This window comes from Lucilia sericata, unplaced genomic scaffold, assembly GCF_015586225.1.
Source record: "Lucilia sericata isolate MDLA Ls3-8-SP2 unplaced genomic scaffold, ASM1558622v1 Contig000484F_arrow, whole genome shotgun sequence".
Lineage (NCBI taxonomy): Eukaryota > Metazoa > Arthropoda > Insecta > Diptera > Calliphoridae > Lucilia > Lucilia sericata.
Window position 1 is genome coordinate 88,451 of NW_023994499.1, and position 24,520 is coordinate 112,970.

The 24,520-nt window shown below is 29.3% G+C and overlaps 1 protein-coding gene across 1 annotated transcript in view; it reads left to right on the top strand.

Moving 5' to 3' along the window:
• LOC119605426 (muscle calcium channel subunit alpha-1-like) overlaps positions 1 to 24,520 on the top strand; it is a 310,164-nt gene that overhangs the window by 84,150 nt on the left and 201,494 nt on the right. Inside the window, exon 5 of the mRNA XM_037958526.1 lies at positions 16,331 to 16,438. Within this exon, the coding sequence (XP_037814454.1) occupies positions 16,331 to 16,438 (108 nt within the window). The remainder of the gene's footprint in view (positions 1 to 16,330; positions 16,439 to 24,520) is intronic.

Consider the following 24,520-nt stretch of genomic DNA (forward strand, 5'->3'; position numbering starts at 1 on the left):
CGCTGTCTATTGGTTGTTTGCCCTATCTTATTGTTCATCAGATCTTCTATTTTACTCTGTTGGTCTATTGGAATTTTGCCTGACGGATTACCGGCATCGTAAACTGCATAGCAGAGATCGTCCCGGTGTCTTCTTCTGGCAACTTTGGCGTAAGATGGCGGCTCTTTTCCTTTTCCAGTGTCTAGCCTCTCTTTCCTCGCTTTTCGGGGCTTCTTTTGAGATACCCGTACCTTCGAGGTTGATATCGCCGACGTGGTCGTCTTCGGAATATCTATCTTGGAGTTGTCACCCTTACTCTCAGGATTCTGACTTGAGGTTCCTTTGAGTGAAGTATGGCTTGGCTTCGACTGTGTATTAGAAGACGGGGAGCTCTTTTTCTTCTTAGGTTTATTCTCAGTTGTCAACTCTTCGGGAGACCTGATCCTCTTTGCCTTAAATCTTGTGAGAGAGTCCGATTTTTCCTCTGGAGTGTCGTTAATTTGACTAACTATGATTTCCTGAAGCAACTTTTTCAACTTCCTCCTCTGTGCTCCAGATAGCCTTTTCTTAGTAATAGATCCTCCCTCAGCTTGAGTCAAACTAAAACTGGGGGAGGACAGATGGTCCATCACCACCCCCTATCCGCCACCCGGGGACGCGCTCGGTAGAAAAAACGGGAAAACTCCCCAAGTATACTATGTAATAAAATGACTACAAACTATGGAATATATGCTAACTGTCAAATATTTATTATGGATTTTGACAGCCAGCGTATATTAAAGTCTATATATAAAAAGCTATCAACTGTTCTCTCTTATTTTCCTACATTAATTCGGTTTTCTCAAAATTTTGTTGTTGTATTTCTGTGTGTATTTTAAAAAATCGCGCATAGACCTTACTTTGACAAGTGCTGATCAGCAACTGATTTGATTTTGTTTTTCAAGATGAGAACAAACAAACTGATGTTGCTCATTAAAAGAAGAAGAAGAAATAAACCTGCAATGTAGGTGTGCCAACGTAGCAGTGTTGCCAGAATTCGCTCAGAAAAAAAGTGCAAAATGACAGTAAAAAAAGTGCAAATTCGTTGAATAAAGTGCTAAATTCAAATAAATTTTTTAAAAGTCGATTAAGCAATGTATACCTGTCTCTGCGACTGGCAGTCCAGCTAAAACTTGGGCGTAATGTCACAATTTTTCACATAATTCAATGAGCCTATTTAAGATTGGTACAAAATTTGACCTTGCGTTATTTTGTTTAAAATTTGGTGTTACTAAATGCTAAAAAAGTTAATATCTTACAAAAAAAAATGTTTTGAAAAATATTATTAAAAATTAAAATATACATATAAAATAAAAACGTATGTATGTTCTAGAGCCCTGCATGAGTGACTTAAATAATAAATTAAAACATTTGATTTTTTCAAGCACTGTGTTTGTCTCACTAATTGTTTTATGAATGAAATGAATAGTATATTTGAAAATAAGGAGTGTTAGGCAATACTCAGTTTAAACGGAACAAGTAATGGGAGTGAGTGAATCGAGTGAAAGCAAAAAAAAAAATAAGTAATAAATATTTTTTCTGGACTTAGACGACTTAAATAAAGAGAAACATAAAGGTTTTATATCCTTAACAAAATCGTTGCAAAATACCCTGCAAGAAATGGAACTAGTACCAAACTAGTACTTTACTAGTACCAAAATCACCAGTACTAGTTCCCAACTGTAAACTTTCCTATACCATCTTAATGCTTAAAAAATTACTAGTACCATTAGTTCGGGACTTATACTAGTACACTTAGACCCAATTGGGTCCTTTAGAACCAGTTAATTACTAGTTCTAATGTTCACAAAAAGTCACCGTAATTGGTTGATTTTGCTCCTTTGTAATCCTCCTGCTAGGTTCCAAGTAAAAATTACAACAATATTAGTTTTTATATTGTTTTGTTTATAAAAATTCAATTCAAATAAAAAATTGTGTAAATACATTTATACAAGTTTGAAGAAATTCTGGTTTCTATCCGCCCCACCAACGTTGATATCGTGGGTTATATATATAATGTCCACCAAATTGCATTCAAGTATTGCCTTAAAAACATTTGCGATAAAATAAGTACATATGTACATATGAAACTCATTGCAATTTTAAAATTTAACAGACGTACTTACATGGGGCTCTGTATTCAACTATACCTAAACAGTCATTCACTATTTATCCTCTAATTTAAAAGGAAATGTTTGTAAATTTCCTTTATTTTATGCAAAATGTTTGAGAATTATATTTGAATAATTTCAATAATTATTTTTTTCCAACAAATGTCAAATAAAAATCGGTCTGCAAGTGGTGCTCTTTAACTTCTACTAGTACTAGTATTTTTCCATAAAAACTCGAACCTCTTTTGTACTAGTGTCTGCTATACTAGTAATAGTACTAGTGGCTTTTAGACAATTATAGCTTCATTTCCTACAGGGTAGTGTTATTAGTTATATAATATATTTACAACAACTTATAAATTATAATTTAATTTGTAAATTATAATTATAAATTACAATAAACATATGGTTTTCGTGAAAATTCCTTAAAATTTCACAAAACATCTTATTTTTCTTTAATTACAAAATGTGCAAAATAGAAGAAAAAATGCCGAAAATGCACTTTTAATGCTAAAAATTTCTAGCAAAAGACGAAAATATGCTAAAAAGCATCTAGCGCTTTTTTCCAAAAAATAAGTGTTGCCGACGAAAAAAAAGTGCTAGATTTGCACTTTAAATGCCGTTATGGCAACACTGCAAGGTAGCGTCAATATTGCACTTCTTTGCTACATAAGATTCGGCAAATGCGAATATCTACTTCTTAATTGTTTCATATCTCAGTTATTTTACCGTTATTTTAAAATTGTTTGCGTAGTAACATACCGTAGAAGACAAGATGCAGCAAAATGTCCCTTGTATATATAATAGAGGGTAATATTGAAGACCATATTGCTCATAATGTCGTCAATAACTGAATTATATGACGACATTCAAGAAATTTTCGTTTGCCTTGTCTGCATATAAAATTATTGACGACAACGTTTAAGAATCAGTCGTTCATATAGTCTTCAACATTTAAGACATAGTGGCTCATTTCCATACAAATTTCAAAAATATGCATTTTTTGTAAATAAACAATTAATTTTATGTTTCAAAATTTTAAATTTATTTTTGTGTTCAACAAAAAATAAATCTATGCATTTTGAAATTTGTATGGAAATGATATGGATTATTTTACTAAAAGTTGATTTACCTGAGATCCCCTCATTGTTCCATCCTGAATTGTATATCTATTTTTGAGAACACGATAAGCAACCTTATATGAAGGAATAAAGAAAATGGAGGATACATTTTTGAGATATTCTTGTCAAAAATACCTTTTTTTGATATCATTATCCAAATTTTAGCAAAAGTCTTTTTAAACTACAAGACATAGGCTTTAGTAATGGACTAAAACGATTAAAATCGAATTTTATAATTGAATGCTTCTTGAACAAATCCTACAAAATATTCAAACATGAACTATAGTTTTTTAGGATTTTTTTTCAAGAAGTATTCGATTCGATAAAATGTAAACCGTAACGAATTTAGAAATTTTGTATTTACACAAAGAAGGTGTGTACCGTATTTCATCGAAATCGAATATTTTGGAATGACCCTATTTAAAAATATATTCATCTGTACTAAATATAAATATATGTATATCTGGTTATATTTTTCAAATCCTATAATTTGATTCAAAGTTATTAAATAGAAAAATTACGTTTTTCTCGAAACTATGTGAATTTTTGAGTTATGCCACTCCCCAAGTAAATAAAAGATAATAAAGAGAAGCCGGATAAGGAGAAATGAAATTAAAGACCAATTTTAGTCCCCATGAAATACAACGCTTGATGGTGTAAACATTTTAGTGATGTATGTTTGTTACACTGATTTTGGGAAAGAAATTTATGTAATTTTCTTTTTGACTCTAATATAATGTATATGAAATACATATTGATACTTATTATATTGAACCTATAAAGAGTTTCAGTCTGACTAAAAAAATCAAAAATCGTTATTTATGTGTAGGTATGTGTGTACCATACATAGAAGTGCCAAAAATATAAATTTAGCTTGGATGGGACTTATTTTGTTCATTAATGTCTAAAACTAACTGGTGTAAAATTATAGCCCAATTGGATAAAGAAAACCCATGCCGAAAATAGATTGAAAATAATTATTAATTAGGGAAAACTCAACATCTTTTAGAAAATTTACATAGCACTATTATTTTCATCCATAAAGTTAACTCTTAAATTTGTTACATATATGGATGATAATAATAGTGATAGGTAAATTTTCTAAAAGATGTTGAGTTTTCCCTAATTAATTTGTCACTTAAAAAACAATAGGTAGGCATGTTACATATCAATGGAAAGGTAATTTTGTCTATTTTTCAAAACTGTATATAATTTTTGAAAATTAAAAAATTCGCAGAATACTTAAAAAAAAAAAAAAAATAAAAAATGTTTTTTATTCAGTTTTTTGATGAAATTTTACAGTTTGGTTGATTTTTTTACTCAAAATCCAAAATTAAATAAAAATTTTTAATTTTCTTATTAGAAATCCCGGAATTCCCAAAAAAGTTTTAAAAAATCCCAAAAATGGGGTTTTGTGGTTTTTTGCCTATTATATCCATACCAGGGGCGGGGTTATCGAAACCCGTTACAAAATGATTAAAAACATATTGGGTCATACAAAACAGGTCACTATAATTTGATATCGACTATGCGATTTGAGAATTTTTGCTCAAAATTTAATTTTCCATAAAAAATAGGGTTTTTTTGGATGGATCTGGTCCCCTCGGTATCAAAAATTTTTGGGTTTTGTTTCATTTATCGTATTTTATGTAAAGTCAGCTTTCCAAAAAGTATAAATTCTATATACATCTTCTTAGAAACTTTTTAGATAACTTAAAAAGAAAAAGATACTTTTTTCCCAAAAAAATGACAAAAAATCGCCTTTTTTTAATTTTTAAAATTAAAATGCCTATAACTTTGGACTCAGTCATGATTTTTACATAATTCTTTCACTGCTTGATATATAAACTTGTTGTTAAGCGAATAAAAAAAAATGGCAAAAATCGGGAATATTTGGACCCGCTATTATCAAAAAAACTAAAGTAAGGACGGTAAAAATTTTAAAATTTTAATTTTCAAATGCGAATATCTCCTAAACTATAAGAGATAATTTACTGCTACGACGACATTTTTTATAATGCTTGATGAGGAGATTCTATATACGAAAATTTTTTTAAATCGGAACTCAAATGAAGAAATAGGATCGTTTTAAAAATTTAACATAGCCGAGGTCTGCTAATTTGAGAACCCCCCGCCGGGCCCCTGGTTGGCCTATAAGGTCCAAATTCAAAACCTAAACTCGACAACACCTCCTCTTTGTGCGTACCATTTCATTAAAATCGGATTAACCGTTTAGCAGTTACCGAATTATTTCCCTCTTTTTTTTTCCTATACCACTGTGCGATGTTCTACGCAGTAGTCAATTGTCCGACTCTGCATGGCTTTTTAACTAACTTAAAGTTAGTTACAAAAAGATTAGCTTAAAGTTAACTGTTTATTAACTAACTTAAAGTTAGTTGTAGAAAAGTCAACTAATAGTTTTCTTTTGTATTACCTACATTTTAATTAAATATATGTAAAATTTATTTACATTAGCAAAATATATTTAACTATTAGTTATCTAAGTTACAATTCGCTTTAATAAAATATTAATATCTTTTTTACGCATTAAAACCAGAGAAATCTGAATGAAAATTAGTTCCAGTGCTTATTCTGTAAGCTATTTATGGCTCAAGTTCATTAGATCCACTAAATAGTTGAAAATACTGTTGAAATATACACCTTTTTAAGATTTGGAAAGTTTATGTAATATGATCTACTTTTTCAAGTCGTGCTAGTAGTTTGTTAAAATTAATAGACATCAGTTTTCTGCTGGGGAACTAATAATAACAGCCATGATCCAAATCTAAATAAATTTAAAAATGTTATGTTATATTTACATGTTATGTTATATTTACAGTATAAATCAGCAGAATTTAGAATTTAGGGACCGACTTTTGAAATATTTAACCTTTTATTATTTATTTCTCCAATTTATTGACTCTAATTTCAAAATGTATACAATATAATAACAAAAATGTAAAACAAAATTCCAAATAATAAAGAAACATGAGAAAACATGTCGAAATTTTGGAACATATCTGCATTATATTGTAGTTCGTTTATAGTCAGTCTACTAAAGTTAACAAAAAAAAAAATTCATTATAATGGAGAAACAAGAGAAAACATGTTAAAATAAATTTCTCTCCAGAAAATTTTGGGGCACTTCTACTTTACATGATAGTCTTTAAAAGTCGGTTGTTTACGTTGCCAAATACCAAATTTCGCGACAGCTCTGCATTACATTGTAGTTAACTTATAGCCAGTCTGTAAAAGTAAAATAAAAGCGAATTTTTCTATTGTATTCTTTTTTTAACCCTTAATAGCCTGGTGGTTCCGCCAGGCACCAACCAACAAAAATTAAATTTTTAGTTATTTAAATATTTGTTAACTTCATGTTATGACTTTTAAAATGTTTTTAATTGCAAGCAGCACTAATTTCTTTGTTCAATATTGGAATAAAGTTTCATTTTCAGGTTCAAAAGTGTGTGATTAAAATTTACTTTTGTGATATCGTGCACTTTTGACAAAAATTTTAGTTGTAAATCGATAAATTTTTTAACATAAAAAAATATTATACATTTCATTGCCTAATATCAATGTTAATGTATTATATTTACAGTATTAATTTTTAGAATTTAGGGACCGAGTTTTGAAATATTTAACCTTTTATAATTAATTTTTCCAATTTACTGACTCTAATTTCACAACGTATACAAGAAAATGACAAAAATGTAAAACAAAATTCCAAATAATAAAGAAACATGAGAAAACATGTCGAAACAAAATGCTCTCCAGATAATTTGGGGTACTCCCGCATTATATGATAGTTAGCTTGTAGCTAGTCTTTAAAAGTCGGTTGTTTACGTTAATAAATACCAAATTTTGGAACATTTCTGCATTACATTGTTGTTCGTTTATAGTCAGTCTACTAAAGTTAACAAATAAAATCATAATAATAGAGAAACAAGAGAAAACATGTTGAAATACAATTAATTCTCTCCAGATAATTTTGAGGCACTTGTGCATTACATTATAGTTAGCTTGTAGTTATTATTTAAAAGTCGGTTCTTTACGTTGCCAAATACAAAATTTCGGGACAGCTCTGCATTACATTGTAGTTAGCTTATAGTCAGTCTGTAAAAGTAAACTAGAAGTGAATTTTTCTCGTAGTCGACTACAAAATTGCTGGCAGGGTAGTACTTACATCCGACATCGGCAGATGTCGCATTCTTTGCACTGAAAGAAAAGTTTATAAAATTTTTTAGTGTTGTATAGTGTACTACTTTACAGTGTACTCTATATAAAATGACAAAAAAACGTTACATTTTTGATTTTGTATGAATATGTGTTAGAAAAAACTAAAGCATGAACTATTATTATTGTGCATTGCCATCGGCAACGCATTTATTTGCAATTTAAGATATAAGGTGAACCTTAATATTTACCCCGTGCAGTTAAAAGTAAATAAATAATGGAAGACTTTATGAAATTTAAAAAATAATAGATTGTTAAGTGTATAAAAATATACTCCAAGATGTTTTGCACTCATATGGATGGTCTATATGTCAATTAAGTGAAAATATTATCAGGACATTGACTAAAATCGGCTAATATTTTGGGAAATAACATAGTAGCGAATATTACACTTGTTTGGGAGTTTATGTCGATAATTAAACTTTTTTAAAATTTCAATTATTTATCACATTCACTCAGAAAAGATCATGTTTAACATCAGTTATTTCTCTGTGTGTATCTCAATCAAAAAACTTCAAAATTAAGAGAATGACGTACGTATGTACGTGTGAATGAGGGAAAACCAGAGAGCTCTTAACGTGGTTCTTCGCGTATGTCTGACTTACATTTACTACGTTCAGTTTTGTGAAAAATTCGTAAACAAAATAAAATTTTTGTGCATGCAGAAGCAAGTAACGTACAACTTCACGTACGTTGCTAAGTTGTTCTTAAACTTAGTTTGCTTGTTTATAAAAACAAAACAGAGCAAGAACAACATGTAACTTAAGAAGCTGTATTTTATTATTGTTTAATTATTATTAAATTAATTAAATTAATTTACCTTTTTTTATAAAAAAGTGCCAATTATAAATAAAAATTATAAAATACATATACAGGTATATAATATTATATAAGAATTATTATAATTAATAATAATTATAATAATTAAAAGTACACTTCCTATTCATGCTTTTTTATACCCTCCACCACCATCAGTGGTGATAGAGGGTATATAACCAGCAGTCCGCAGTTTATTACAAATTAAAACGCATCTGATTGTATACTAATATGTTAATAGGAAAATTTTGTGAAAAGCATACACTAGCATCCGATTCAGATCAGTATTATTCCTATTCTATTGTAAAATTAAATGCACATTTATTTCATCTCGTTTTTTTTTTATTCCTTTTTTTAATTTATTTTACCCATCTGAACTTCGCTTACAATGTCGGTAGGATTGGACCAATCTGAAAAAGGTGCTAGTAGCATAAAACTAACATTCGACTCAATTATTATTAAATGTGATGTGGCTTAAGTGGTTTGCGCGTTGATCACGAAACATGAAATATGAGTGTCCCTTGGTTCGATTCCCTGCCGCACAGTGGGGCAGAATGGAAATTTTTTGGAAATAAATCTGGCATTTCTAAACGGCTGATCCGATCGGGATAAAATTTGGCGTGAGCGTAGCCAAGGAGTATTCGAGTTTAAGATGAACCCTGCAGATGCCCCAGGGACGGCGCTGTGGCGGCTCAAAGTAGGGTACCTACGACATGTAAAATTTTTAAACTCGTGCCATTTTTTTGTTTTTCATCCAAATACAAAGATTTTTATATTTTGTGAAAGCGCTCATCGAGATCTTGAAAAAACATGCTTGGACATACTACTTATCTCTTATAATATCCGAGTTATAGGCATTTAAAAATTTAGTGATACAAAATTTACCATACCTTGGTCCGCCTTTTTTTGAATACCGGGCGTAATTTTGGACCAAATGGACTCAATTTTTTCTTGTTAGTTAGACAACAAAATTTCCAATAATATACAAAAAATTTCAGATCAATATCATTTACTGATCCAAAAATATACGTTTTTTAATTTAAAAATTCAAAAAATTTTAGATTTTTGGCGTTTTTTTGCCAAAAATGTGTCTTAACTCTTTTATTAATAAAATAAAATTTTCTTTAAGAACATATAACAATTTTATAGTTTTCTAAAAGGTATCTTTACGCAGAACGCTTTGGCGTAAAAAACTTGTCCTATTTTTTGAAAATGTTGCCACTGCGTCCTTCCGAATGTGACCTATTTTTTATCAAAACTTCAACTTTGGGCGACATGTTCTAAAATCCCAAAGCTGGGATCAGAAAACTGAAAGCAGTTTTGGAAACCTCAATATGTTTTCTATTTACTCCAAAAGTATTTTCCCAGCCCTGAAAGAAATGTGGACCCTATGGGCAAAAAAGTAAAAAATCCCATTTTTGGGATTTTCATTCCTATTTTTGGGAATTGCGGGATGCCCTTTGACCTTTTCAATTTTTTTTTTTGCATTTTCTTATTTTAAATGACAAATTTAACAAGCGTTGAAAATTTCATTGAGTTTTGTTCATAAATAAAGATTTTGTCATATATTACATATTTGTTTAATTTCTAAAACTATGATTTATATCAAAATTTTAATAGGATCGCAGATAGCTACAACAATTTAGTCCATATTTATCCCTTAATATCATTTTTTAGTTAGATATGGAAATTCTCGACCCTTTACAAAAAATTTCAAGCCAATATCTCAATTACATTCAAAAATATGTTCATTTAAACCTGTGTCCTTTAATTTCATCTTTTTCATATTTTAGTATTAAGTATGACAGAACATACATTTGGTGTTGAATAAAATATTTGGACAATTTTTAAAATTATTTCGTTAATTATTTTATTAAAGACTATAACATTGTATATACAATAAAAAGTTATAATTTTATTATGAGCCACGCACAACAACACCTAAATCACCCCACACAAACCACCTTTCCCGCCCACCGAAATATAAAACACAATTTAATACAATATCATCAGTTAGTATAATAGCTTTTTTTATTTGAAATGTTTATCTTAAACATAATACAATTAATTCTTACAACCTACTTATATAGTTAATTCCTAACACTACTTATTTTCTATAAAATAATCTGTCATATCGGTATACATATCCAGAAGGTAATATAAGTCCTTTAAATCTTCCTTGTTTTGAGATGATAGAGTTTCATAACAAATCCATCTTTTTCGCATAGTTGAAAGAACAGGATCAGAAGATAGAAGTAAACTATTAAAAATATCTTCATTCTGTGATTGCCTGGAGCATTTTCTTGAGCTGAATAGTTGAACATGCTTAAAATCTCGATTCCTCTCTTCCTGGGCTTCTTCTGTTAACTCTCCAAGTGGAAGAATATTCGATTCAATTATTATTTGACCATGACACAATACTTTGTGTACTGTTGGTGTTAGTTCCCTCCATGGATACAGAGATACAAGTAATTTAGAAATTTCAGATGTATATTCCCCAAATCGATTTCCATTAATTTTATATTTACTATTCAGTGCCATTAAAATAGTGTTAACTCTTCGAAGCAACTCCTTGTCGATTCCAGTTATTTTTGAAGTAATTTCAAAATCACGAAAAAACCTTCTCGCCGTATTACCGTCATTTGTACTACCGCAACTTGAAAGTGGTTTGTCGATGTTTAATCCCATCTGAACTTTAAATTCTTCTTGGATTCTGCTCTTTTCCGCAGCTCTCAGTTCTTTCAATTCTTCATTATTTTTTGTTAATTTAGTAAGATTCTCTGGCACACTTCTATATTTGAGGATCGTATTCTGGCATGAAGTGGTGAAATTCCGAAAGACAGGTGTTCTTCATTAATACTTCTGCTTTTGTTTATATTTGAGAATTGCGACTTTTTCTCATTACATATTGAGCATCTCCAGAAGGAAGAAGTTTCTGTTATGGCATTGCTGACCTTTCCATCAATCACTGTTAAGCTTAGCTGATATGATACGTTAATAGAGAATTCCTTTATTTTTATGCAAATGGGCTCCAGTGCATTTATTTCATCTTTTAAATATTCCACTAAATCTTTTGTTGTTTTCTTTGACTCCTTTATATGTTCAAATCCAATGGGTCTACAAAATTTTTTGAACCCGGAGTTGTATTGATCCATATATCTTCAAATGAATTTCCGATGCTTGACGATGATGGATTAAGGGAATATGAACGAATTCGTAATGGCACTAATGATGACATAAATACACTTTTGTAGTCTGCTAATGTCCGACTTTTACAAGCTTGTTTGTATTCTGGAAGTGCTGATAAGCCGTCACATCCCCACTTACATATTAAGACAACATCACAGTTATGAATTTTCCTTAGTTGGTCTTCTGAAAAGTCTGACACAATTCTTGATCCTGTGTTTTCGAGCAAAGATGATATATCAATACACGCTTCCACATCATTAACAGCAATAGGTGATGGTAGGATAGTTTGTTTTTTTTTCCAAGATCGCCTTCTATGATGGTAATATATTGTGTCCTTTTTCATGCAGAGCTTTCCTTAATATTTGGTACTTATTTCGACTGAGACCCAGTTCCAACATAAGCGCTATTGCTTCCTCTTCAGTAAAATTTGATTGTGATGTTGGAGTTGGTATACTTTCCACAATTCGCTTAAGTCGTTTTGGTGATGCATTAGGAAGAATAGTTGCAATATGTACGACATCCATAGGTTGGTTTTCCTTTTTCAGCATTTCGTTAAATGTATCAGCAATTTCCTCATTTGAGATTGAAAAAAGTTTTTGTGTGACCCTCTTTTTTTTTTTGACCTTGAACATAAGTCTTCGTATGACTTGCAAGGCGCTCCTGTTGATGTGTTGTAAGTTGAGATTTCCGTAGTAGTTTCCATCCAACTACAAAATTTTAATAGAAATTTCTTTTGATTTCCATCCACAGACTTACTTTTTACATCAAAAAGTTTTAAAAAGTTTTCAATTTTTGATATGCCTGTTTGTCTACTTTTCTACTATATGTAGTTTTTATATAATTTGAAATGTCTTCAATTCTTTCTGGCCCTTTTGAAGATACATTCCATAAAACGGAACACAACTCTTCGTTTAATGTAATCTTCATTGTAGATTTATTAAATATGGTACTTAAAATCTAAGAAGTTTACTTATATACCAATTCTTGTCATTTCCGATACAGGTATTTCAAAGTAAAAAATTACAAATTGTCTACCTATTAACATTTAGGACTATATTACTATAACCTGTAATTCAGTCATTGATATTTCTTATTAGTGAATGAATCGAAATTATCATTACCTGTATACTTTTACCTACATGATCATAAACGAAACAGAACGAAATGCTCTGTCGAAAAAATTTAGGTAAAAAATAGTTATAAATTTTTGAAAATTTAAGCATAATAGGACCTTTCAATTATAAGGATAAGCAAACAAATAGAAAATAGGTAAATATAAGATTTAAATATGTTCTGTCATACTTAATACTAAAATATGAAAAAGATGAAATTAAAGGACACAGGGTTAAATGAACATATTTTTGAATGTAATTGAGATATTGGATTGAAATTTTTTGTAAAGGGTCGAGAATTTCCATATCTAACTAAAAAATGATATTAAGGTATAAATATGGACTAAATTGTTGTAGCTATCTGCGATCCTATTAAAATTTTGATATAAATCATAGTTTTAGAAATTAAACAAATATGTAATATATGACAAAATCTTTATTTATGAACAAAACTCAATGAAATTTTCAACGCTTGTTAAATTTGTCATTTAAAATAAGGAAAATGCAAAAAAAAAATTGAAAAGGTCAAAGGGCATCCCGCAATTCCCAAAAATAGGAATGAAAATCCCAAAAATGGGATTTTTTACTTTTTTGCCCATAGGGTCCACATTTCTTTCAGGGCTGGGAAAATACTTTTGGAGTAAATAGAAAACATATTGAGGTTTCCAAACTGCTTTCAGTTTTCTGATCCCAGCTTTGGGATTTTAGAACATGTCGCCCAAAGTTGAAGTTTTGATAAAAAAATAGGTCACATTCGGAAGGACGCAGTGGCAACATTTCAAAAAATAGGACAAGTTTTTTACGCCAAAGCGTTCTGCGTAAAGATACCTTTTAGAAAACTATAAAATTGTTATATGTTCTTAAAGAAAATTTTATTTTATTAATAAAAGAGTTAAGACACATTTTTGGCAAAAAAACGCCAAAAATCTAAAATTTTTTGAATTTTTAAATTAAAAACGTATATTTTTGGATCAGTAAATGATATTGATCTGAAATTTTTTGTATATTATTGGAAATTTTGTTGTCTAACTAACAAGAAAAAATTGAGTCCATTTGGTCCAAAATTACGCCCGGTATTCAAAAAAGGCGGACCAAGGTATGGTAAATTTTGTATCACTAAATTTTTAAATGCCTATAACTCGGATATTATAAGAGATAAGTAGTATGTCCAAGCATGTTTTTTAAGATCTCGACGAGCGCTTTCACAAAATAAAACAAAAAAATGGCACGAGTTTAAAAATTTTACATGTCGTAGGTACCCTACTTTGAGCCGCCACAGCGCCGTCCCTGGGGCATCTGCAGGGTTCATCTTCAAAACTTAAACTCGAATACTCCTTGGCTACGCTCACGCCAAATTTTATCCAGATCGGATCAGCCGTTTAGAAATGCAAGATTTATTTCCAAAAAATTTCCATTCTGCCCCACTGTGTGCCGCTGCTGGGAAAATTTTTGTTTTATCGTTATTGTTTTTTCGTTTCATGTGTACTCATCCGACCTTCGCTTACAATGTCGGTAGAGTTGGACCCATCGTACAGCCTAAGCCATCGCTGTGTAAATGTAAATTGGAATTGAATACAGACTTTGGATTAGTCGCATCTACATTGTCTTTGGTCTCAGATTGTATATGTATGTGGAAAAAATTCCGCTAGGTATACATAAGTTTGTCATTCCGTGTGTAACACCAAGAAATATTCATCTGAGACCAGCGTTGCCACTGACCAAATTTTAATCCTACCAAATTTTCGTCAAAAAACTACCAAAATCGTTTAAATCCTACCAATTTTTTAAATCATCAAAAACTTTTTTTGAGAAAAGTATGACTTATTTATTTAGGTATTTCGTCCCCTTTTTTCTGAGTTATTTTTTTTAAATTATGAAACGTCCTAGAAAATATGAATTTTCTAATATCTGAATAGTTTTTATATCTTGTACCTAATTTCAATGATTGAAATAATTCGATTAAATTTTCTACATATGATGGTTAAAATCGATCCATAAAGACCCAATAAAAATAGGAAAACTCCCGAAAAATAATTGTAATGTTCAAAAATACGTTGGTTATGGTGCAATTGTGAACAAATTTACCATAACTCAGTTTAAAGTACCCAAGAATCATACTATGAACTACCTGATATAAAATATCCACAAAATAATATTAATATGTATGTACTTATATATAAAATACTAATATATACCTACTTATGTACTTAGGTACAGTTCTTCATATACTAGTTCTGTGTTTCAGAATTTCAGACAACATTTTACACTTATTTCGAACAGCATTTAATGACTAACTGCCTTATGCAAAAACCACTACTAAAGTTAACAATGGTTTTCTAAACACTTTTTGGAGGGTGGAGGGTATTTGAGATTCGGCATAACCGAATATAGCACTCTGACTTGTTTTAAATGAATATTATTCAAGATCATCACAACACCAGCATCGTATTATTAACAAATACATACAATATTTTGTTCATTGTACTTATTTTTTCGTGTGCCCCTTATGTATGAAGCAGAAATAAGGTGTCAGTTTTCCCAACTAAAATTAAAGTTAACTTGATTCTATGATACCATTTCTCAAAATTTTTGCCCTGGCGTTAATATTTGGTGAGCAGGATCAAAAGATATAAAGGTCCTTTTTGGAGGTTTTTATGATTTTGTTCATATTTCTTCCAAAGGAAAGATATGAAATATTGGTATCATTAGAAATGTCCTTGATTTAAATTCCACATCAGTCGAAATTCCTAATCCTTATTTATCCTTTGATCCAGCTCACTAAATATTGACGTCAGGACAAAAATTTTGAGAAATGGTATCTTAGAATGAACTAAATTTTCATTTTCTGTGGGAACATCAGCAACTTGCATTTTGGGGCCACCCTAATGTATTTATATTAATTCCGCAGAAATACATCTAGGCATCTATCGGTTCTCTTGTGCGTTCCTTTACACATACCTAAGGTGTAAATTGAACCCAATTGGCCTCCGGTCTACCAGACTAGAACTTTAACCACCTAGTATATTTGTGTATATAACAAGTATTACATAATATTGTTTACAACACTTGTACAATGTACATATGTACATACAAACAAGTGAGAAAACAATGAATTTTTTTTTTTTTTAATTAGTCAAAACCTTATTTATTTGATTACATTATTTTTGAAGAAATCCCAAAAGGGCCTACTATTTTACACGCTTCACAGTGTAAAATTGGCACTGGCTCCCGTTATCTGATTGGATTAAAATTTAACACCAGTATGTTTCAGACACTGATGAACAAAATATGACCCATCTAAAGAAAAGCAATTTTTTTGGGCACATAGAGCATACATCGGCAGATGAAAAAAAAATCACCACTATACGTACACTATTGGCATTTTTTCAATGAAACTGCGCTGGTCTATACTCTGGACTACCACCGTTTTTATTTTAATGATGATATAATCTAAAAGTATGTAAAAAAAATACAAATATTCATCATTTTTCACACTGATCTTTCTACTTTAAACAGAAGGTTATATTTAAGAAAGACTGTTTTTGAATATGTATAACCGATTTTATTAATAACAAGGACAAGACGTACGAATAAAAATGGAATGATTTACATAAAAATTTTATAAATTTTTTACATTTTGTTATTTTTAGCTTGAAAACAACTTATTTTATTTATGAATCTTGTTATTTTCTTATGTAATATGTATATTATATATATATTATTATAGCATGTAGTTCAGTGTGTAATAGTCGCAGTAAAGACTATCGGAAACATTGTCCTTGTGACATGCCTTCTACAATTCATGTTTGCAGTAATAGGAGTCCAATTGTTTAAGGTATGATTTAAGTTTTTATAAAAATCCTATTTTATTTATAACATTTATTTATAAATATTAATTGTTAATAATTATGTATTTATGGTGACTTAATGAATTCGTAAAGATTTTCGAGCCCTATTTCAACACCAATGAGTTTTTTTTTAATTTTGGTAATAAATACAGAAATGTTCTAATAGTATAATATTTATGTATGTATGTATATACTTACGTATTATGTGTATATGTATTTATACAAAGGAAGTTTAAGAATTTTATTGATATTTGAAAATGAGTTTACAAGATAATACTTTTAAGGTTTTATTTTTAAATAATAATTTTCGCATTTGGGTTTGTACAATGTAATTAATCATGTACATAAAATTATCTTTCTAATATGGTAAAAAAGTTAGTTATTAAATTTTACTAACAATTAATTTTAAACTTTTGCATACTTTAAAAAGAGAATTATTTGTAGATTAACAATTATTATTAAAACTCTAAATACGTAACTTCAGCAACTTCAAACCCCTATATTACAATCATAAACGTGTTTTCAAAATGTGATTCTTCATTTGATTTTTGTATTCTAAAATCTTCGAAAACCCCCTAATGTATACATGTAACGTATTTTAACATATCGAATTATTCTATCGGTATACTTTAAGACCCATATTTTTGTGCGGCAACGCAAACACATAATACCCTCCCCACTATGGTGGTGTAGGGTGTAAAAACAATATACATATCGCACACCCAGTGCGATAGGGAAAGGGAACAGTTTTTTTTTACAAATTCTGAAACATAAAGTCATAACGTTTTTGTTGAACAGTTAACAACAAAATACACTAATATTTTTTTTAGAAAAAATAAGTATTTTGTGCATAGTTTAGTTTCAATTTGAAAGCACATAAAATAGTATAGTAAAAACTAATTTATAGCAAACAAAAATAGTAGAAATTAATTTATAATCAAACCCGATTGTCGCATATGTTGCCGAATTACCCAGTAAATATCTGTCGGATAATAAGACAATCGAGTTTGAATGCTCTATTTCGTATTTTATTTACAATGATGTATTTTAATTAATAATTTTAACACATACATTTTCAAAAAGTTAAATAATCCATTTAATTAAGAAATTCCAAAATAAAATTTCATAATATTAGAACAATTTTAGAAAATAATTTTTGTCAAAGTCAAAGTTCATTTCGGTATAACAGTAAAGTGATTTTAATTCAATTTCGAAAATATGTTACGGAAGTAAAGTGATTATTCCAAATGCCTTTTTATATTTATTGGAAATGTGGTTGCTCAAAAAGACGAACATTTGCCAAACTTTTCTAGAAATTCTTGAACTTGATGCATATCTATTACACCACATTTAAAAGGAATTATTATTATAATAAAATATTACGTCAATAACCGTTTCTCTTTTCATAATATCGATCCAAAAATGCATAATTTAGTATTAAAGGTTTGCTATAAAATTTTTTTAACAAAAAAAAAAAAAAAAAAAACGAAAACTGTATTCCCAACTTTGAATGTGGATATGTCTGCATTTTTGATTTAAGTACATCTCTCATAAGTATTCGAATTTAGGTATACTATGAAAAGAAACCAAATTTAATAAGTTTTTTGTGTGTAAAATAAATAAATAAATTTATTATATTATCTAGGCAGTCCATAGGTTTCATATCACACTTTTTAAAACTTGAAAATCTAGAAAATCTTGAACTTGATGCATATCTATTACACCACATTTAAAAGGATTTATTATTATAATAAAATATTACGTCAATAACAGTTTCTTTTTTCATGATATCGATCCAAAAATACATAATTTAGTATTAAGGGTTTGCTATAAAATTATTTTAACAAAAAAAAAAAACGAAAACTGTATTCCCAACTTTGAATGTGGATATGTCTGCATTTTTGATTTAAGTACATCTCTCATAAGTATTCGAATTTAGGTATACTATGAAAAGAAACCAAATTTAATAAGTTTTTTGTGTGTAAATAGGTTTCATAGGTCCAGGTTTCATATCACACTTTTTAAAACTAGAAAAATTTACATTTACTTAAATTAATTTAGCTTTATTTAAAAGTCCATAAAATTACCTCACAAAACTATTCAAATTTTTCCTGTATTTTACATTTCATCATATTATACGAAACACAAATTTCAGAATCGAATGGTTTTTATGCTTAAAATTGTTTTAAGGGGTTACTATAAACCGAAAGCATTTATTTTTGCCTCATTTAGTCCACAATTTTGTGGGATTAGAAGGGAGACCATACGCCACAATACATATTTTTCTTTTTTTCCTGCTTCGGATACTTTGATATATTGACTTTAGTTTTATCCCTTTCAATCTTTCCTAAGTCATCTTAATGTATATATTTTTTAACTTTTCCGCATTGACCAAAAATAAATACGCCAAGGGGGTGGGACAGATTTGTCATTAGTAAAATTGCTGTTTTATATTTTAATTGTCCTAAAGTTCTTGTAGGCCAGATATACTGGCTGCTAATATTGTGGTGTCGTCAGCATACCGTGTATAATTTATAAATTTATCATTTATATCGTTTATCCTTATACCAATTTTCTCTCTTTTTATTGATTCTCTAAATATTCGTTCTCAATATAAGTGTCGGACAAAACTAAGCACGAACTTTAACTTATTAGAAAAAAGCTTAGTAAAATTAAAAAAAATTATATTTGTATTAAAAATTATTCGTGTAAAAAGAATATAGTCTAGAAATTATAAAAACAATGAAAATAATGTTGTGTTAAACTTAAATACACTATTTTGGATAAATTACATAAATTAGCCAAAATTTACAGCGACAAAACTAAAGCACATAACATTGGATATATTAAATTTTGGGGTTTGTTAGGAAACTGTTATCAAAATTTACTATTAAATAAGTGACTTCATACCATTTTCATAGTAATTTATGATCATTCGCCTTTGAATGCACTTTCCTTAATATTCAAAATGGCTCCTCAGAAGTATTTTTTGCGATTAAAAGAAAAAAATTATGGATTATTTTAATAAATGTCAATCAGTGACACATATTTCTTAAAAAAATAATATTTATCACACTATAATTTCGAAAATATAAGACCACTTTCAATCATCAGGCTTATTGGCTGTAGTGAGGGACCCAGAAAAACCCCTTGTAATAACAAGGTTCATGGCAATTCAATTACTATGAAATATTATGTCTAGATTCATCATTTTTTGATGAATCGAAGCAAAATTAAAATGATTTTGATGAATTAAAGTTAGAATCTAGGCCAGTAGTGTAATTATCGGTATACTGTGGTAAAAATAAAACACGGAGGGGGTAATATTGCGGTCTTTTGATGTTTTCCACGTAATGTGATCGGAGAATTGTATTAATATAAAGTAAATAAATGTAATAAAGCATCGTTTTATGTATGAAAATGTCTTGCACAGTATAAAGCTGTACTATACAGTGGAGATAATGCCTCTAAAATGAAGAGATCAACAGGAAAACGATTATCAGCGGCTTAGATTTTAAGGCGAAATTCTGCAATATACTTTTGATGCTTATTTTAATTTTCTGTAAAGATTGAAGACGTCATGCAGGCTTTACAATATTTCAACACATGCTCCCACATATGATGCAGATAGGGACGAAATCGAAGTATCTTACAACGAAATCGAATAATTACTGAAAATGAAAAAACTCCATGAAATAACTATTATACATGGGCATGAAGAACTTTTGGATGTAACAGGAAAATATGGACTAGGCCAGAGAAATGATAGAGGAGACAGGCTCATAGAATTTTGACAAGATCATAAAATTAAGATAACGAATACCCGATTTAACCTTCACCCGAGCCGACTTTATACATGGAAATCACCGCAGGATATTAGGGAGAATATTGTGAGAAACCAAATTGATTACATAATGATAAACAGACGATATTGTTCTTGTGTAACAAAATGCTCAACAAGAGCAGATGTACCATCAGACCATAGTTTCTTTCTATGTAATGTTCGCATTAAACTTTCTACAACCGAAACTAAACATTGGGAAACTTAGGGATCCACTAACATCCACTGATGAACAAGTATACACAACAGAGATGATGTAGAGAATTTATGGGATAATATTATTTATCATTAACACAACCGCAAATAACATTCTCGGAACCAACAAACCTAGAAGAGAAGAAGATTGGATGACGGCTGAAATACGAGAGCTATGAAAGGAAAGAAGTAAACACAAAAACATTAATCACGAAAAATACTGGGAGATAGCTCAGGAAATATGTAATTCAACACGTGCTGCCAAAACTGCGCAGCTTAATCGACAATGCCAGGAGATCGAAATATTGCATAGCCTGCAAAGAATATGTGAATGCACTATTTACAGATTATAAAAGGTCATATTCAGCGGTTTTCCTGATATTTTAATCATCATGGATGGTTCTATCACATAGTGGAATACATCCTGCGACATATGTGTCTACTTTACTGTCAACAATTATTGCCACGCCTTTTTCGATTTCCCGAGTGGTATATTTTTCGCATTCTTCTAATGTTCCAAGTTCCAATGTAAATTTTCCCTTTCGTTTTACCTCTGGAGATTCTTAGCACCCTGTTTTGCCGGAGACTGAGGGCCGTACGCTTCTTGTTTCCATTAAGTCTCAGCCTCGTTCTCTGTCGTTCATGGCCGGGGACTGCTTATTTTATATTCATAGCTTACCTACACATCTGTAGGTAGTTCATATATACGCCACCTGACGTAGCATGAGTTCAGCGCAATGCTAGACAATATAACAAATAAAATTTTTCATTTTACATACAAAAATTAAATTAAATTTCTTTTCAAAGTAAACCTAAATTCAAATACTTATGTGAGACACTGAACATACATACATATGTACATATTTAGGTGAAGCAATATTTTAACTTATGTATATGTTATTGTATGGACTACAAAAAGCTATTGAAATATTCAGGAAAATAAAAAAATTGCGTAATTGATATAAATTTGTGATATTTTAAATTACACTTCAACTATTTCAGAAGTAAGTATTTATTGGGAAAAATATTGTCAATTCTTTACTTTACTTTTAATTTTATGAATACCAAATTGTGACACTTGATTTATGTGTTAGATATTCAAACTATGATAATTTCAATCAAGTCCCATAAGATTATAAATACTTTATGTAGTAAAAATTATAAATTAATGTTAAATATTATGACTACAAATAGGAATTATATTGAGCTTCTTTAGTGTTATTTGTTTGAGAATACAATGTTCTCTCTAATAACAATGCACATGTTTTGTTTCAAGGTTCTGCATATTTCTCTTAATACAAAGTGTTATTAGATGTCTGTATGAAAACTAAAAGTTTTGTTATTCCTCATAAATTTAAATATGTATGATATAGCGATGGCCGTTCCTGAGCAAAAAAGTTTTTTTTTAACTTTAGTATTTCTTGAATACAATATGGGGCAAGGCGAATTCATATAAGGTGGTGTTATTCAATCAGCTGATAATTTTTTTCTTAATTCGCCTGGTTTACGTAGCAGTCAAAGTTTGTTATTGTTTACATTTTAATATTTAAAAATGTCCGTTAAACGGAGAAAAACTTCGTTAATATTATGAATTATTTATGCAGAAAATCTGGAAATACCCAGCATCTCGTAAACAAATATCATTTTATATAAATAATGGCATAATTGGTATGTATACAAATATGTTATTTAAGAAAAATATTTTTTTCTATTAAATGTTAACATATTACACAATATTGTTTTATATTTTATATTAAAATTGTGTAGATAACGTGATTAACTAAAAAAATCTCTTCGGGAACACTTAATATTAATGAAACGTATATGAAGTATTTACCCGGCTGGCGGCAGCTGACTTCTACGTTATGGCTTAATTTTGAAATCTATTAAATGTTAACAAATTAAACAATATTGTTTTACATATACACTATGTAGATAAAGAGATTAACTTAAAAAAGTCTGTTCCGGAACGCTTTATATAACAAAACCCATATGAGGTATTTACCCGTCCGGCGGCTGCTACATTATGGCCAAATATTGAAAATTACTCCGCCGGAGTAGAATTATTCGTAATATAATATTTTCTTGAATATGTACTTTTTTATGTTTATTTTTCACAAAAAATTAAGTTTTACTTAACTTCAGGCACTCACTTAAATTTTGCAAATTAAGCTGCGGGAATACAATTTTTCGTTTGAAACAAACATTATTCAATTCAGAATATATTTTCCTCACAAATTTTAATATCTTTATCTTTATTTTTTAATATAATATAAACATTTTACAAAAAATTTTCATCAAATGAATTCGCCTTACTTATGGTTTTTGACAAAAACAAAATACATGTAAAATGTTGTTGTTGCTGTTGCCACCACCTTATCTGAATTCGCCTTGATATGGGGCATCATTTGAAAGCGGCGAATTAAAACAAGTACAGTAGGGCCTTGATTATCCGTTATTCGGAAAAATACATTTTTTTGCATCGACTTCATTTTATTTTGGATTGACTTAAATTTTTCTGCATCGTTTAACCGTGATTACCTCTATTATCCGTGATTATAAGCTAAATTAGAACTAATCGAAAAGGATCCCCCTTGAAACGAAATACAAAATTGGAAAATAAGAGACAAATAACATTACATAATTATTTTTAGAAATTACATAACATGAAATCCTTATTTACTGTTTTCTGACAAAATAATTTTTTTTTTTATATTTTTGAAACATGTATGAATATAAAATCCTTGAATTATTTCGTTTTTATATAAATATGTACATATTCATTTATTAATTAATAAAAAAGTCTATTAAAAAACTAGCCAAAATTTATTATACAGAATGCTTTCGGTCCCGACCATCACGGACAATCGAGGTCCCACTGTATATCAAAGCAAATGTCAAATAGCAAAGAACATTTTTTCTGTGAAAATCGATTGCTGCTTTTTATCTGTCAGTACACACTTGTCCACTCAATTCGCAATAAACGAAATGTCTGTTACTTTAAATGTAAACTAACGTAATCGTGTAACAAATTATTTCAAATTATCAAGTATGAAGACATGTTTTATATACATAGATTAAAATATATTTATATAGATTAGAAGTAATTTAAATTAGATATTTAGGCAGTTTTTTTATTAAATCGTATAAACCGTACTCGAATAACAAAATGTGGCTCAATATCCCTATTTTTTGTAATGATTTCTCGTGGGAACCAAAATCAGTTGAAATGATACTGACATAAGTACAAGTTGGCTAATAAATCCTAAATTTGTGTTACCAGGTGATATCAATAATTACAGTAAGTGTAAATAATTGGCTGTTATATGAAATCATCAGGTACCGAAAGATTTATTTTCATTAATCTACAATTTTCTATTCTATTGATGTCATTAACATCATAAGTACATATTTTCAATAACATTACATACAGTAATAGAAGTGGGAAAGCCGGATCAAAAATAAATTACTAGAAATAAAAAAATTATCCAAATTTAAGCTGTGTTATGAAATTAGATATAACGAAGCAAGTTTTATAAGTTTTTAATCATGATTTGTTAGGGGAATGTTTATTTTGTGAGTGTTAAAGATGTCAGTGAGCACATTGCGCTTTATTTACAGTGTAATTGCAGTACAATTTAGTTTGGATTGCATAATTGTCCAAAGGTAAACTTTTTCTTTTCTCTTACATCATAAGGAAACTAAATTATTAATTAATCCAATGTATATATACTAGTAGTTACGTATGAGCGTATGTATGTATTTATATATTATTATTTTAATAAGTGTCTTACTTTTATATCGTATTGCATTTGTATAGTGTAGCTTGTGTGTAAAACATAATAATAATTAATATATATGTATGTATATGTAGTATGTATAACAACCTAAAAATATCCTGTTAATTAACATAAAAATTATTCTCTTTCTCTTTTATCTCTTTTCATATAAAACAAATAAAATAAACACATCAAAAACTTTTAACGCACTTTGAAAACTACACAAAATTTTTTATGTTAATTTCATTATTTTG